The sequence below is a fragment of the Xenopus laevis genome, chromosome 1S (assembly GCF_017654675.1).
Source record: "Xenopus laevis strain J_2021 chromosome 1S, Xenopus_laevis_v10.1, whole genome shotgun sequence".
NCBI lineage: Eukaryota > Metazoa > Chordata > Amphibia > Anura > Pipidae > Xenopus > Xenopus laevis.
Genome location: NC_054372.1, coordinates 187,635,352 through 187,651,541, shown reverse-complemented (window position 1 = coordinate 187,651,541; position 16,190 = coordinate 187,635,352). Strand labels below are relative to the sequence as shown.

Below are 16,190 nucleotides of genomic sequence, written 5' to 3'. Positions count from 1 at the left end.
TTAAAGGAGAAGGAAAAGCTGTATTTATTTGGGGGTGCCAAAATTTAGGCACCCCAAGTGATTGTATATACTGTACTTACCTGAAACTCCGAGCTATCAGCAGAAAACTGCACCGGTCCTGGGTTCTTCCAGCGAGCATCACGGAGAGATCTGCTTCCGGCTTTTTCTTTTCTTTGTGTCGGTGTTCATGCACAGTAGCGAGAAACGCTGAACTTTAACAAAGAAGTCTACTATTTTGTTCTACTGTCTGCCCCAGAAAATGTGAAGAAAGAAGAAGAAAGCCGATTGCTCCGTAGTGCTCGCTGGAAGAAGCCCCTGGACCGCTGCAGTTTTCTGCCTAACTTTTGGCACCCCCAAGTAAATAGGCCTTTTCTTCTCTTTAAACAAGTACGAAGGGAAAAAAAAATTAAAAATTCAACATTAACAGCCAAGAACATTAAAACTGCATCATGCCGAACAGAGAAAAAGGAAACCATTACTTGATGTATGTGGTACATATCTTGAGAGCCTTTCCCAAACTCAGTTTAACCCATTTTCATAGAATATTACACTGAGAATATGAATTCAGAGTACCTGGACTCTGTGTGAAGGCTGCTCTAGATCATCTACCTCTTGTCTCATCAACACTGTGTCTGCTGAAGAATTATTGGCAAAAGCCTCAACAAGTTGGTCCAGTTGTCCTACCACTTCCCTGCTGGGAGCATTATTGCTCTTCTGTTGATGACGACTTTCAACTACTCTGGCCACCGGTTTATTAAATCTTCTCCTCACCTCCGTGTGCTCATCTTGACAAAGGCAAAATTGGAGAATAATAAGGGCCAGCAGCCACCAGATGCTGATACGCGTGGAAGCCATGGAGATGTTAAGCAAAATTCTCGCAGATGTTGACTGCTCACTGTGTTTTTTCCAGAATGGTTTTGTTCTGATTTTTATACCAGTGAAGCCAGCTGGAACAGCAAGTGAAAACTCTTAATGCAAAATTAGCCATGTCTGAGGGAAAGTATTAGTCATTTCTTTACTATTACCAGTAAAATTGATTTCTACGCTTCTATGGGCTACACACTTGTAAGACTGAGATGCCTCTCTCTCTTTAGGGATTTTACCAACATGACACCTCTCCCTCTGACATATGTTTTGTCAAAGTGTGAAAAAGGAAACCATGGGAAACCAGGAGCATGTGTCCAAGAAAAGTCTGCCCATTATTAAGAACACAAATGAAGCGGCTCAGTAACATTGCCCTAGAAGCAGCCACCTCATATTCCTGCCAACAAACTCTAGCGCTAGCTCATCCACACAGTAATTCCAACAATAATAATGTATTAAAACTAAAGAAAGCTTTCAAAATGTATAATATATACAGCAATGCAGTTTTTTTTTTAAATTGAAATAACACTTTTACAATTGCATTTAATCAAGCCTCAGATGCAAACTGCTAGAACTAGCACTGGATTATTGTTTATATATAATATATATACGTACTGAAGATTGGAAATGTTATTTGCTGATAGTACAGCATTATAAGATTTATACAGTGGAAAATAGTTAAGGGGCGAATCTTTGCCTTTTCGCTTTTCTGAAAAATTTGCGAAACGCAATGGACGTCTAAATAATTTTGATGCGCGACAATTTTGACGCGAGCGATAGTTTGTATACGCGCGACTACTTTGTTCTAATGCATTAAAGTCAAATAAAGACAATTTTATGCACACAACTTTTTTTTTGTTGCGGCGAATTTTTCGCTTGTGAATTTTCCCCGCAGTTTCACGTATTTATTCGCCAGCGGCTAAACTAGGAAATTCGGCGCAAATTTGTGCCTGGTGAATTTATTCGCCCATTACTTGTCGAAAATTGGGAACATTGAGAACATGTAATAGCCCAGTTCAAAACGTCAAAAGAGGAATTGACAGGAATTCAGAAATGGGTCATTAAAGGAGACGATGAATGTGAATATTCTGTGGATATAATGTTTTTATCGTTGTTGGTAATATTTCAGTGTTGGATAATAACAAAAGGGAGCAGTTTAAAAACAACCTTTTCCTCTAAATATAGAAATTTTTCTTTTTAAATTCTTGAGAATTAGAAACTAAATCTTTCAACTCCAAAACTGGATTAGAATTCTTTAAATTGACCAATTTTTACACAACTCTATCCACAACATATGATTTTTAATAATTAATACCTAATAATAAAGTTAATAATAAATGGAGTAAATTCTTTCATTTAAAACCCATTTAAAGGGCATTTTATATATTTTTAATTAGATTAATAAAGTTCTGGTAAAACTTAATCGAATTGTTTTTTAGAAATTCAATGCATATTGTTTAAAAAAAATATTCATTTTCAAATTCAAGACAACTCAAATTGTGATCAAATTTTAATTAAAAAAATGCCATTAAACTAGATATGACTTTATTTTGGAAATTCGATTTCTTCTTGATAACTAGCATATTTTTTAATTATTTTTTTATGAATCAATCTCAAAAATAACGATGAACATACAAAATACTCATCCCATTGACTTCTTCAGCAGTTTGTCAAGTTTTAGTTGCAAAACATTTTTGAGGTTTTTTTTTTTTATTCATAAACCCGACACTTCATAAAAATTGACAGTCAGAAAACTTTTTTAAAACTTATAAAAAAAATTTTTGAACTGAGGAAACCATGCAATCTCAAATTTTAATAAATGTCCTTAGTATTTTGTTGGATTTTTGGCTCCAACAAAAACTTTTCTCTGAGTCTTCCACAAATCAAATGTGGGTATCGTAGAGGGCTTTATTTATGTTTCAGGAAGCCCTGTACTCAATCAAGGTCAAGAAACAGACTTCCAATGCAGACAGCAACTATCCGTAGAGAATCTCACAATGCAGCAGCCTGTTAGGAACAAATTTGTTTAGTTGTGACTGTGACTGAGGGCTGCCAAAAAAAAGAGACAGTTGTAAAGTAGTGAAATAAAACAATATTTAATTATTTATAGGTTCAGAATATAAATAATATTAAACACAATGTTCTTCCCTTAGGTAGACTCAAAGCCCATAATAAAAATATAAAAGAGAAGGAATACATATTACAATTAATTCATTTAACGAAGTAGCAAGTCTTTTATGTTTTTTTTCAGAATTACAAGGATGATTTCATTGTGAGTTTCATATCCAGGGATTTCAATTTAGCTTCTGATGGTTGGTCAGTGAAAAACATGGATCCCACGTTTACCAAGTGGAATTGGCCTGTTTTCCGGAATTCTTTACCCTAGACATAAATTGGAAGTTCAACACACAACATCTCCCACTAAATTAGGCCTTGAACACATAAAATGTGTTAAAAATTGTCCCAACTCTATATTAAATAAAAAATTGAATTGATAATTATAAAAAAATAGTGGTGAGAAAAAAATGTTAAATGCAAGGATCAAAAATACTCTGGTAGAACTTGCAGTCACAAAGTCAACAATAACCTGGCAGGTTCAGGATGTTATCAGCTGTGTTAATAGCAAAATCAAGAAGAAGAAATCAATAAATAGTAAGATGCGCAGTTAAGGATTCCACACTGTTTGGAGGTAATTTGGCACTAGTGATGGGCGAATTTGTCGCGTTTCACGCGTCAATTCTGACACTGGCGTAATACTGTTGATGCGCAACAGTTTTGACGCGATCGACTTTTCCGACACGTGTCCAAAATTTTTTGACCCCGCCAAATTTTCGCTGCAGTTTGCAAATTTATTCGACTTACCTGAAACCTCGGGCCAGTGCTCCTATCAGCAGAAAACTGCACCGGCCCGGAGTTATACCAGTGAGCACCACGGAGCGATCTACTTCTGTCTTTCGCACATGCACAGTAGACCGAAAAGCCGAACTTTAACTAAAAAGTCTGCTATTTTGTTCTACTGCGCATGTGGTTTCCCCGGAAAATTCGAAGAAAGAAGAAGACGGAAGTGGATCGTTCCGTGGTGCTCACTGGTATAACCCCGGGCTGGTGCAGTTTTCTGCTGATAGGAGCACCGGCCCGGGGTTACAGGTAAGTCGATACAATCACTTGGGGTGTCTAACATTTGGCACCCCCAACTGCTCCTAGCCTTTCCTTCTCCTTTAAGGGTCAGAATATTATTAAAGCATTTTAAGAATCTAATTATCTGAATAACTGGAAACAAAAACCAGACTTCTGAAGAAAACTGACAATTTCTTAAGAAATATAAAGGGTCCTACCAAATGCCAAGAGGGTTTCTGCATGGGTGATTCATATGGGAACCCAGGAAACGTGTGAGCCATGAGCCCTCCTCCTGGCATCTAACATGACTTTTGTGCCATCATCTGGATTTATAGTTAATTATGAAATACGGTTACATTTTACATTCCATTACATTTTACAGATATTTATAGCCTGAACCCAGAGTCTGCCTATTTAAATGTATTTATATATATTAAATGAAGTCCATAGTGAGCTAATTGAGTGCCCTCACGCATTACTGCCCTTACACATCAGCAGGGCGTTTTTACTCCACTGCAGTTTTTAGACACTGAAAATCAACTCTTGCGTTCCAATAACATTATTTGTCATGTCTCGCTGGTTTGTGTCTTCTAAACCCTCGGTCTGACACTAACCTCTTCCTCCCCAAAACTGTCACAGCATAACGTCACAACGATGAGGCGGTTGTTAATAATCTTAATGCAAATATGACATTTTTAGGGGGGGGAATTTAATGTACATTTAGTCCTAACACGTCCTTCTGCTGTAAAATATAATAGTCCTAGTACGAATCTCCTAATGACTGCCTAAGGAGATGAAAGCTCAGATTTTATACTATGATAACTGAAGTGTTTTACGGATCAGCACAGTCTCCCTAAGGCACCCAGCAAATATGTCACTTCACATTTGGATCACACACACAGGGTTTTTTTTTATCTGAATGTATCTTATTATTTCTATTAAAACAGTCCAACCAAATCTGAATTGGCGATTGGACCTTCAAAAAAAATTGGGTTTTCCAGCCAAAAAGTTCAATTTTCCCGCCAAAATCAGAAAAAAAAACAGATTTTTAGATGGTGCGGTCCATGGAACCTTTTGCCACTGACTTTTTTGGTCAAAAAAAATCGGAATCTTTTGTGATTTTTGGATTCGGAGTTTGATAAATAACCCCCACAGTGTCTCTGAAGCTAAGGGGGTTATTCATCAAAGTCCGATTTTATCGCAACATTTTCTGCTTCAAACTCCATCAAATCTTACAAACTCCATCAATTTTTTATTATGTTTTCTCAAAAATTTGCTTTTTCACCTGAAAACTCAGGTTTCTTAACCTTTTTTGCCTGAAAACTTCGGGTATTTTCATGATTTTTGAATTCGGAGTTTAGTAAATAACCCCCAAAGAGTAAGGGGATAACAGGTAAAGTAGCTAAATATGCTGATAATTGGTTACTACAGTCTAAAATGGTAACAGCAGCACCATTAACAGTGGCATTACTATAGGGAGAGCAAACCACACAACTCTGGGGACTCCTTGGGGATCTGTCAGGAAGGTTAAAAAAAAAAAGTCAACATTTCTACACTATTCAAATAATTCAATAAATCAAACACAGAAGGCAATTCAACTGCATTACCATATTATAGCAATAAAGTATTATATCATACCCACACATGAACAAACACGTGCATAATGTAATAAATTTACAGTTCTCATATACTGTAAGTTAATGTGATTGCTCCCACTGCATAAATCATTAATATGATATATATATCAATCCAAGGGTGCAGGAGATATACAGCACGTAATTCCCCATCAGGGAAAGTTGGTATTTCCCTTATGTAAAGGGCAGATATAACATGAAACAAGGCGAGTCAAGGTGTCCTTTGTATTTACAGCATCAGGATACAGTTAATAACATCCCAACATGATGTTTGCCCTAAGACTTTGTGCACCAGGTGAGAAAGAGGAGGAAAGGTGGGAGTGCTTAGGACAGCCTGGCTGGTAATCTTGTTCTCTTGTTATGGAGGAAATTCAATGATGCACCGTGAATTTAAAGGGATATTGTCATGGGAAAACTTTTTTTTCCCCAAAATGCATTAATAGTGCTGCTCTAGCAGACATCTGCACTGAAATTTGTTTTTCAAAAGAGCAAACTGATTTTTTTATATTTAATTTTGAAATCTGACATGGAGGTAGACATATTGCCAGTTTCCCAGATGCCCCAGTCATGTGACTTGTGCTCTTATAAACTTCAGTCACTCTTTACTGCAGCACTGCAAGTTGGAGTGGTATCACCCCCTCTCCCCCCCAGCAACCCATCAGCAGAACAATGTGAAGTTAACCATATAACAGCTCCCTGATAGATATAAAAGAACGCAGACGCGCGTTTCGCAATGTTTGCTTTGTCAAGGCGTAACTAAAAAAAAAAGCAAAGGCGCCTTGAAAAAGCAAACATTGCGAAACGCGCGTCGGTGTTCTTTTCCCTGATCTTTGGCTATTTTTAATTTATTTAAAAACCTTGGCTTAAACAATTTTCGTTGGGGGTGGTGCTCGGTTCAGCTCCTTCTCCTTCTCTGTATACTAAACTCCCAGGAGACCGTGGAATTGTGGTTTTATAGGATATATTAGCCTCTCAAACCAGCTTAGGGCTCAGCTAACTACGAGACCACAGTCCCGGTTACTCTGCCTTCTCCATCTTTGTGGTGTCCCAGGGATAGAAAAAATTCAGGCAGCAGTTTTGGGACAACTCCACCTCCTCTTATTTCATTTTCCTCCTTTTTTCATGAATTTGAGCATTGATTTTAGTTTTTATCCTATCAAATGGCAGTCTATTTAATTTTATCAATTGAACCTTACTATTCACGTAGGTGTACTAATTTATACAGCACTGTAGCACTTTATATTTAATGAATTAAAATTTCTCAACTTAGTAATTCTCTACATTAATCAATTCAATTTATAGCATTGTAAACAATTAATTAGGAATTAGTGATCATTTGGGGTAGCACTTAATCAATTGGCTCAATACTATAGTTTACATTGGTAGGATATAAATCTGTGTGAAGGGATTCCGTCCGAATTATATGGTTTAAGGTAATATAGATCCCTTTGGATTTCAGAGCTCTTTTTAATTAACTTATTGCACCGCACTTTATAACTTATTGCACAGCACTTTATAACTTATTACTAAGTGATATATTCAACTTTATGCACTAATTAGTGGTTATGCACTAATAATTGAATGTATTTTAGAAAGTTTCTTATTTCAGTATGCTGAAGCTAATATTAAAATAATAAAATTAAATGGTAAAATGGTACCTCTATATACCCTTCCTCTGGTTTCCTATGGTTATATACCTGTATATACCCTTCCTCTGGTTTCCTATGGTTATATACCTGTATATACCCTTCCTCTGTACCTGAGTATACCGTACCTCTGGTTTCCTATGGTTACTGTATTTAACTGTATATACCCTTCCTCTGGCTTCCTATGGTTATATACCTGTATATACCCTTCCTCTGGCTTCCTATGGTTATGCACCTGTATATACTTTTCCTCTGGCTTCCTATGGTTATGTACGTGTATATACCCTTCCTCTGTCTTCCTATGGTTATGTACCTGTATATACCCTTCCTCTGGGTTCCTATGGTTATTTACCTGTATATGCCCTATAAGACAAAATCTTATTAGAGAAATAAAATTCAGTCATTAATTATATTGCAATTCAACTACTTTGTACTGTTGGAAGTCTCCTGGCAGAAGTAGCTGAAGAAGGAATTTTGAATGTGCTAGAGTAAATAAACATTCAGTACAGCAATGAATTGCTGAGTTTATGGGCGTAGAAAGCCTTCTATTTCATTGCAGTGATCAATATGTGTGTCAGCAAGCCTCTTGTGTTATGTATTCGGAGCCCCACAGCTTGACACATAAGAAGTAACTAGCGTAATGTCATCAATGAAACCATGGCGTTTTTCAACAGTAGAACAAGTGTAACCACCTATTGTGTCCCCATTAGCAGATTATAATAGAACCTTAAGACTTCAGGATTCCATCCAGAGAATAATCAACAAAATAACAGAGTTTGTGCTGTCTAAAGAACACTGTGTAATGATCAGCTTTCTGTTAAAATTAGTTTTGCAGTATAATTAATGAATTACTATTCTATTTTGGTTTTAAGCAAGAACACATTATATTTGCCTCAAGTTTAACTCTGTGTTAATTCACCAATCGCTTTCCACTTTTTTCCATCCAAGTGATTGTTTCCTGTATGGCAAACCCAAAAGTGGGCTGGGAGTGCTTGGGTGTACTGCATGTGCATAGGATGGCCTAGTTGAGGGGAAATATGGAAAATAAATTCTCATATGCATACATGTAGAAGCATGACCAGAAATACATTGATTTTAGTTTTTATCCTATCAAATGGCAGTCTATTTAATTTTATCAATTGAACCTTACTATTCACGTAGGTGTACTAATTTATACAGCACTGTAGCACTTTATATTTAATGAATTAAAATTTCTCAACTTAGTAATTCTCTACATTAATCAATTCAATTTATAGCATTGTAAACAATTAATTAGGAATTAGTGATCATTTGGGGTAGCACTTAATCAATTGGCTCAATACTATAGTTTACATTGGTAGGATATAAATCTGTGTGAAGGGATTCCGTCCGAATTATATGGTTTAAGGTAATATAGATCCCTTTGGATTTCAGAGCTCTTTTTAATTAACTTATTGCACCGCACTTTATAACTTATTGCACAGCACTTTATAACTTATTACTAAGTGATATATTCAACTTTATGCACTAATTAGTGGTGTTTATCTAAGTGCTTACAACTTAACTGACAATTAATAAGTGTGGTAAAATTATATTGTGACTGCCTTAGTCTAACTGATCAAGTGGGGGTTCTTTTCTATCCTTCCTGATATTGTGAAATTTTGAAATACTGACTGCAGTCAGACCTCTGCTTGAAGCAGAAGGATAAAAACAAAGGGACAGTGGGGTGATTTGTGTTTTTCTAAGTTATTTTGCCTGTTCATGTGCTTTCAGAAAGAGCCAGCACTTTAGGATGGAACTGCTTTCTGGCAGGCTGTTGTTTCTACCTACTCAATGTTACTGAAGGAGTCGCAGTGGGACATGGATTTTGCTGTTCTTATATTTACCAGGCAGCTATATCTACCATCTGGTTACCTTCCCATTGGTCTGCTGATGATCTGCTGAGGGGTAGAAGGGAGGGAATATCACTCCAACATGCAGTGCAACAGTAAAGAGTGACTGAAATGTATCAGAGCTCAAGACACATGACTGGGGCACCTGGGAAATTAACAATATGTCTATCCCCATGTCAGATTTAAAAATGTAAAAAAAATCAGTTTGCTCTTTTGAAAAACAGATTTGAGTGCAGAATTCTGCAGGTGCAGCACTATAAACTGATGCATTTTGAAAAAAAACATGTTTTCCAATGAGCGTATCCCTTTAATTTACATTGTCTGTACCTCAAATTGCAGTAAAATAGAAAAATTATTTTACTTCCATTTGTTTGGATGCATGCATTCAGTTTCAAGAATTAGTAAAGACACCTGTTTATGACTATAAATGTAAACATTGTGTTAGTGATGGCAATTGTCATAGAGTCTGATCTAAACCAACATTTCTTCATTTTTTACTTATTTGGGGTAATAAGATACAGCCCTGTACTTCATGATAACTAAGCTGCAGAAATCCATGCCAAATGTTTACTTAAGGTTTTTAAATGAGATGTTGGCTTCCAGTATTCTTGTGTTCAGTGATCACCCAGGGAGTAATATGGTCAAATGTGTGGGTACCTGTAGCATAAGGAGAACTACAGTCCTTTGTGAGGGGATGTTAAAGGGGAACTATCGCGAAAATTAAAATTTAATATAAGCTTTCTCATACTCAAGTAAATAAATATAATTAGCATCTGTTTCTCCTCATTCTGTCTTCATGCAGCAGTTGGGTGTCAGATGAATGATCCAATATATCTTATAGGGGGGCTCCTTTCCTAGCAGATGTATTAGAGCTAACTCAAATAACTGATTCCAGTACAGATAAAATCTAACAAAACAACTGCCTTTTGCACAAATCCTGCATGTAGAGAGACATGATGTCTGGTGATTTTAATAGAGTGAGCTCTAATACATCTTCTAGGCAAAAGGAGCCCCCTATACGGTATATTGGATTATTCATCTGACACCCAACTGCTGAATGAAGACAGAATGAAGAGAAACAGATGTTGAGAGAAGTATTGTGAAGGTGAACTTTCAGAAACGGTACATTTTTAATTGAATGTATTTTAGAAAGTTTCTTATTTCAGTATGCTGAAGCTAATATTAAAATAATAAAATTAAATGGTAAAATGGTATCTCTATATACCCTTCCTCTGGTTTCCTATGGTTATATACCTGTATATACCCTTCCTCTGGTTTTCTATGGTTATATACCTGTATATACCCTTCCTCTGGTTTCCTATGGTTATATACCTGTATATACCCTTCCTCTGTACCTGAGTATACCGTACCTCTGGTTTCCTATGGTTACTGTATTTAACTGTATATACCCTTCCTCTGGCTTCCTATGGTTATATACCTGTATATACCCTTCCTCTGGCTTCCTATGGTTATGCACCTGTATATACTTTTCCTCTGGCTTCCTATGGTTATGTACGTGTATATACCCTTCCTCTGGCTTCCTATGGTTATGTACGTGTATATACCCTTCCTCTGGCTTCCTATGGTTATGTACGTGTATATACCCTTCCTCTGGCTTCCTATGGTTATGTACGTGTATATACCCTTCCTCTGGCTTCCTATGGTTATGCACCTGTATATACTTTTCCTCTGGCTTCCTATGGTTGTGTACCTGTATATACCCTTCCTCTGTCTTCCTATGGTTATGTACCTGTATATACCCTTCCTCTGGGTTCCTATGGTTATTTACCTGTATATGCCCTATAAGACAAAATCTTATTAGAGAAATAAAATTCAGTCATTAATTATATTGCAATTCAACTACTTTGTACTGTTGGAAGTCTCCTGGCAGAAGTAGCTGAAGAAGGAATTTTGAATGTGCTAGAGTAAATAAACATTCAGTACAGCAATGAATTGCTGAGTTTATGGGCGTAGAAAGCCTTCTATTTCATTGCAGTGATCAATATGTGTGTCAGCAAGCCTCTTGTGTTATGTATTCGGAGCCCCACAGCTTGACACATAAGAAGTAACTAGCGTAATGTCATCAATGAAACCATGGCGTTTTTCAACAGTAGAACAAGTGTAACCACCTATTGTGTCCCCATTAGCAGATTATAATAGAACCTTAAGACTTCAGGATTCCATCCAGAGAATAATCAACACAATAACAGAGTTTGTGCTGTCTAAAGAACACTGTGTAATGATCAGCTTTCTGTTAAAATTAGTTTTGCAGTATAATTAATGAATTACTATTCTATTTTGGTTTTAAAGGAGAAGGAAAGCTACTGAGGCATTTTATTGCCAATAGATTAGCTGCAATAGTGCAAGCTAGAATGCTATATTTATTCTGTAGAATATTTTACCATACCTGAGTAAAAAGCTCTAGAAACTCTCTGTTTGTTTAGGATAGGAGCTGCAGTATTAATGTGGTGTGATATCACTTCCTGCCTGAGTCTCTCCCTGCTCTGGGCTCAGATTACAGTAGAGAAGGGAGGGGAGGGGGGGAGAGAAGCAAACTGAGCATGCCCTTGCCCAGGGCAATGAGGTTTAAGCTGAAGGCAGGAAGTCTGATACAGAAGCCCATGTGTACACAATAGAAGGAAAGAAATGCAGTGTTTCTTTTGACAGGGGACTCAGAGCAACATTACTTTGGGGATTTACTGGTATATTTAAATGGACCTTTCTGATAAGGCTTACTTAGTTTTAACCTTTCCTTCTCCTTTAAGCAAGAACACATTATATTTGCCTCAAGTTTAACTCTGTGTTAATTCACCAATCGCTTTCCACTTTTTTCCATCCAAGTGATTGTTTCCTGTATGGCAAACCCAAAAGTGGGCTGGGAGTGCTTGGGTGTACTGCATGTGCATAGGATGGCCTAGTTGAGGGGAAATATGGAAAATAAATTCTCATATGCATACATGTAGAAGCATGACCAGAAATACACCTGTAGAAGAACAGGACTGTGTCTCACCAACAAATTTGGAACAGGCACCAACTTCCATGGCCCACCCAATGCTATTTCAGATTAAATCTTAATACAAAGCTCCCCTTGCCCTTACAAGCTAAACAGCCCACACGATTGGCTTCTGAGAAGTGTGCATAGGGAATTGAAAATTAAACATATTGCCTGTGTGGCCATTGAATGCACAACAAAACTGAGCTCAATAGGAGTGTGAGACATGGAAGAACACTAGTATAAATTTATCCACATTTGAGATTATTTTCTGACTTTGCTATGAATTCTGTACCTGGTTCTGGTGAGTAGTGGCTGAAGATATATGGGAAACTGCAAATTAACTGGAATGGAGGAAGAATACATGTATGAGGGATAAATAAATGGTGTAAGAACTAGGGGAGGTTTGATTAGATGTGGCAACTTGAACTGAGAAGGAGGGAGAAGAAGGCTTGTGATGTTTTAACCCTAATTTGGTTACTGTATAAATAGACAGTAACCAAATTAGAAAATAGAAATAACCCATGGCAAATCAGGGGCCCTGAGTTTCTTTTGCATATGAAAAGTACTGGGAACTGGTATTTACAGCTAATCACTGATTGGTTGCTATAGATAACTGCCCATGGGCAAATTTGCCAAATGTTGATAAATGAGCCCCATTGTTTGCAAATGAAACAGATATAAATTTTATATAAACAGTAGTGAAAAAACTTGGGCAATCTAATACACAATAGGGATGTAGCGAACGTCGGAAAAAAAGTTCGCGAACATATTCGCGAACTTGCGCAAAAATGCGAGCGGTTCGCGAACGGTTCGCGAACCCCATAGACTTCAATGGGAAGGCGAACTTTAACATCTAGAAAAGACATTTCTGGCCAGAAAAATGATTTTAAAGTTGTTTAAAGGGTGCAACGACCTGGACAGTGGCATGCCAGAGGGGGATCAAGGGCAAAAATGTATCTGAAAAATCTGCCTGTGTGTGCTTGGAAGAGATAGTGTAGGGGGAGAGCTGTTAGTGATTTCAGGGACAGATGATAGTAAGCTTGCTGGCTAGTAATCTGCTTGATACTGCTCTGTATTGGAGGGACAGAAGTCTGCAGGGATTTGACGGACATTTTAGCTTAGGTAGCTTTGCTGGCTAGTAATCTACTGTTCTCTTTAAACAACTGCCATACGTTGACCTTGTAGGCATTGTTTGCCCAGTTTTTTTGGACGCAGCCACTGAAGCACAGTTGCCAGAAAAAATATGCCATATAAATGCTGAAAATAGTAATTTTTCGCCATACGTTGACCTTGTAGACATTGTTTGCCCAGTTTTTTTGGACGCAGCCACTGAAGCACAGTTGCCAGAAAAATTATGCCATATAAATGCTGAAAATATAAATTTTTTTGGTTGCAGCCACTGAAGCACAGAGGCCAGAAAAATTATGCCATATAAATGCAGAAAATATGCATTTTTTTGGTCGCAGCCACTGAAGCACAGTTGCCAGAAAAATTATGCCATATAAATGCTGAAAATATAAATTTTTTTGGTTGCAGCCACTGAAGCACAGAGGCCAGAAAAATTATGCCATATAAATGCAGAAAATATGCATTTTTTTGGTCGCAGCCACTGAAGCACAGTTGCCAGAAAAAATATGCCATATAAATGCTGAAAATAGTCATTTTTTGCCATATACGTTGAGTCAACGTATGGCAAAAAATTACTATTTTCAGCATTTATATGGCATATTTTTTCTGGCCTCTGTGCTTCAGTGGCTGCGGCCAAAAAAACTGGGCAAACAATGCCTACAAGGTCAACGTCGTTGACCTTGTAGGCATTGTTTGCCCAGTTTTTTTGGCCGCAGCCACTGAAGCACAGAGGCCAGAAAAAATATGCCATATAAATGCTGAAAATAGTAATTTTTTTGGTCGCAGCCACTGAAGCACAGTTGCCAGAAAAATTATGCCATATAAATGCTGAAAATATAAATTTTTTTGGTTGCAGCCACTGAAGCACAGAGGCCAGAAAAATTATGCCATATAAATGCTGAAAATATAAATTTTTTTGGTTGCAGCCACTGAAGCACAGAGGCCAGAAAAATTATGCCATATAAATGCAGAAAATATGCATTTTTTTGGTCGCAGCCACTGAAGCACAGTTGCCAGAAAAATTATGCCATATAAATGCAGAAAATATGCATTTTTTTGGACGCAGCCACTGAAGCACAGTTGCCAGAAAAAATATGCCATATAAATGCTGAAAATAGTCATTTTTTGCCATACGTTGACCTTGTAGACATTGTTTGCCCAGTTTTTTTGGTTGCAGCCACTGAAGCACAGAGGCCAGAAAAAATTAAACCAGTAGGGTTTGCACCCTAGTTTGTAACGGTGGCGGAGGGAGGAGGAGGACGCTAAAGGACAGCTGTGTGTGGAGTCATGAGGCTTGAAGAGAAGGACAGCTGCATAGAAGTCAGAACAAGTCTTCCGGCGTGCAGTAACCCTCCGAGATCCACCCCTCATTCATTTTAATAAAGGTCAGGTAATCGACACTTTTGTGACCTAGGCGAGTTCTCTTCTCAGTTACAATCCCTCCTGCTGCACTGAAGGTCCTTTCTGAGAGCACACTTGAGGCTGGGCAAGACAAGAGGTTCATGGCAAATTGTGACAGCTCTGGCCACAGATCAAGCCTGCGCACCCAGTAGTCCAGGGGTTCATCGCTCCTCAGAGTGTCGATATCTGCAGTTAATGCCAGGTAGTCCGCTACCTGCCGGTCGAGGCGTTCTTTGAGGGTGGATCCAGAAGGGTTGTGGCGCTGCCTTGGACAGAAAAACATTTGCATGTCTGACGTTACAGACTGGCCAAAGGGCTTTGTCCTTGCAGGTGTGCTCGTGGCAGGATTACTGGCACCTCTGCCCCTGGAATGTTGATGAGTTCCTGAAGTGACATCACCCTTAAAAGCATTGTACAACATGTTTTGCAGGCTGGTTTGTAAATGCCGCATCTTTTCGGACTTGTGGTATGTTGGTAACATTTCTGACACTTTATGCTTGTACCGAGGGTCTAGTAGCGTTGCGACCCAGTACAGGTCCTTCTCCTTAAGCCTCTTGATACGGGGGTCCTTCAACAGGCATGACAGCATGAAAGACCCCATTCTCACAAGGTTGGATGCAGAGCTATCCATCTCCGCTTCCTCATTATCAAGGACTGCATCATCCACGGTCTCCTCCCCCCAGCCACGTACAAGACCAGGGGTCCCCAAAAGGTCACCACTAGCCCCCTGGGAAGCCTGCTCCTGTTGGTCCTCCTCCTCCTCCTCCACAAAGCCACCTTCCTCCTCTGACTCCACTTCTGGCACCTCTCCCTGCGTTGCAGCAGGTGCCTGGGTTCGTTCTGGTGATTCCGACCAGAAATCGTGCGCTTCCAGCTCCTCGTCACGCTGGTCTACAGCCTCATCTGTCACTCGTCGCACGGCACGCTCCAGGAAGAAAGCGAAGGGTATTAGGTCGCTGATGGTGCCTTCGGTGCGACTGACCATATTTGTCACCTCTTCAAAAGGTCGCATGAGCCTGCAGGCATCGCGCATAAGCACCCAGTAACGGGGGAAAAAAATCCCCAGCTGTGCAGATCCAGTCCTACCACCCAGTTCAAAAAGGTACTCGTTGACGGCCCTTTGTTGTTGCAGCAGACGTTCCAACATAAGGAGCGTTGAATTCCAGCGAGTCTGGCTGTCAGAAATCAAACGCCTGACTGGCATGTTGTAGCGCTGCTGAATGTCAGCAAGGCGTGCCATGGCTGTGTAGGAACGTCTGAAATGGGCCGACACCTTTCTGGACTGGGTGAGAACGTCCTGGAATCCTGGGTACTTGGAGACAAAACGTTGGACTATTAAATTTAACACATGTGCCATGCAGGGCACATGTGTTAAATTGCCTAGTCTCAACGCTGCCAACAGATTGCTTCCATTGTCACACACCACTTTTCCGATCTGCAGTTGGTGTGGGGTCAGCCACCGATCGGCCTGTGACTGCAGAGATGACAGGAGTACAGATCCGGTATGGTTTTTGCTTTCCAGGCACGTCATCCC

At 38.8% G+C, this 16,190-nt stretch overlaps 1 protein-coding gene across 1 annotated transcript in view; it reads right to left on the bottom strand.

Annotated features, from left to right (window-relative positions):
* Positions 1-984, bottom strand: part of LOC108705433 (complement C1q tumor necrosis factor-related protein 3-like) — a 43,348-nt gene extending 42,364 nt beyond the window's left edge. Inside the window, exon 1 of the mRNA XM_041580601.1 lies at positions 574-984. Coding sequence (XP_041436535.1) covers positions 574-855 — 282 coding nt within the window. The 5' untranslated portion in view covers positions 856-984. The remainder of the gene's footprint in view (positions 1-573) is intronic.
* Between the last annotated feature and the right edge of the window lie 15,206 nt (positions 985-16,190).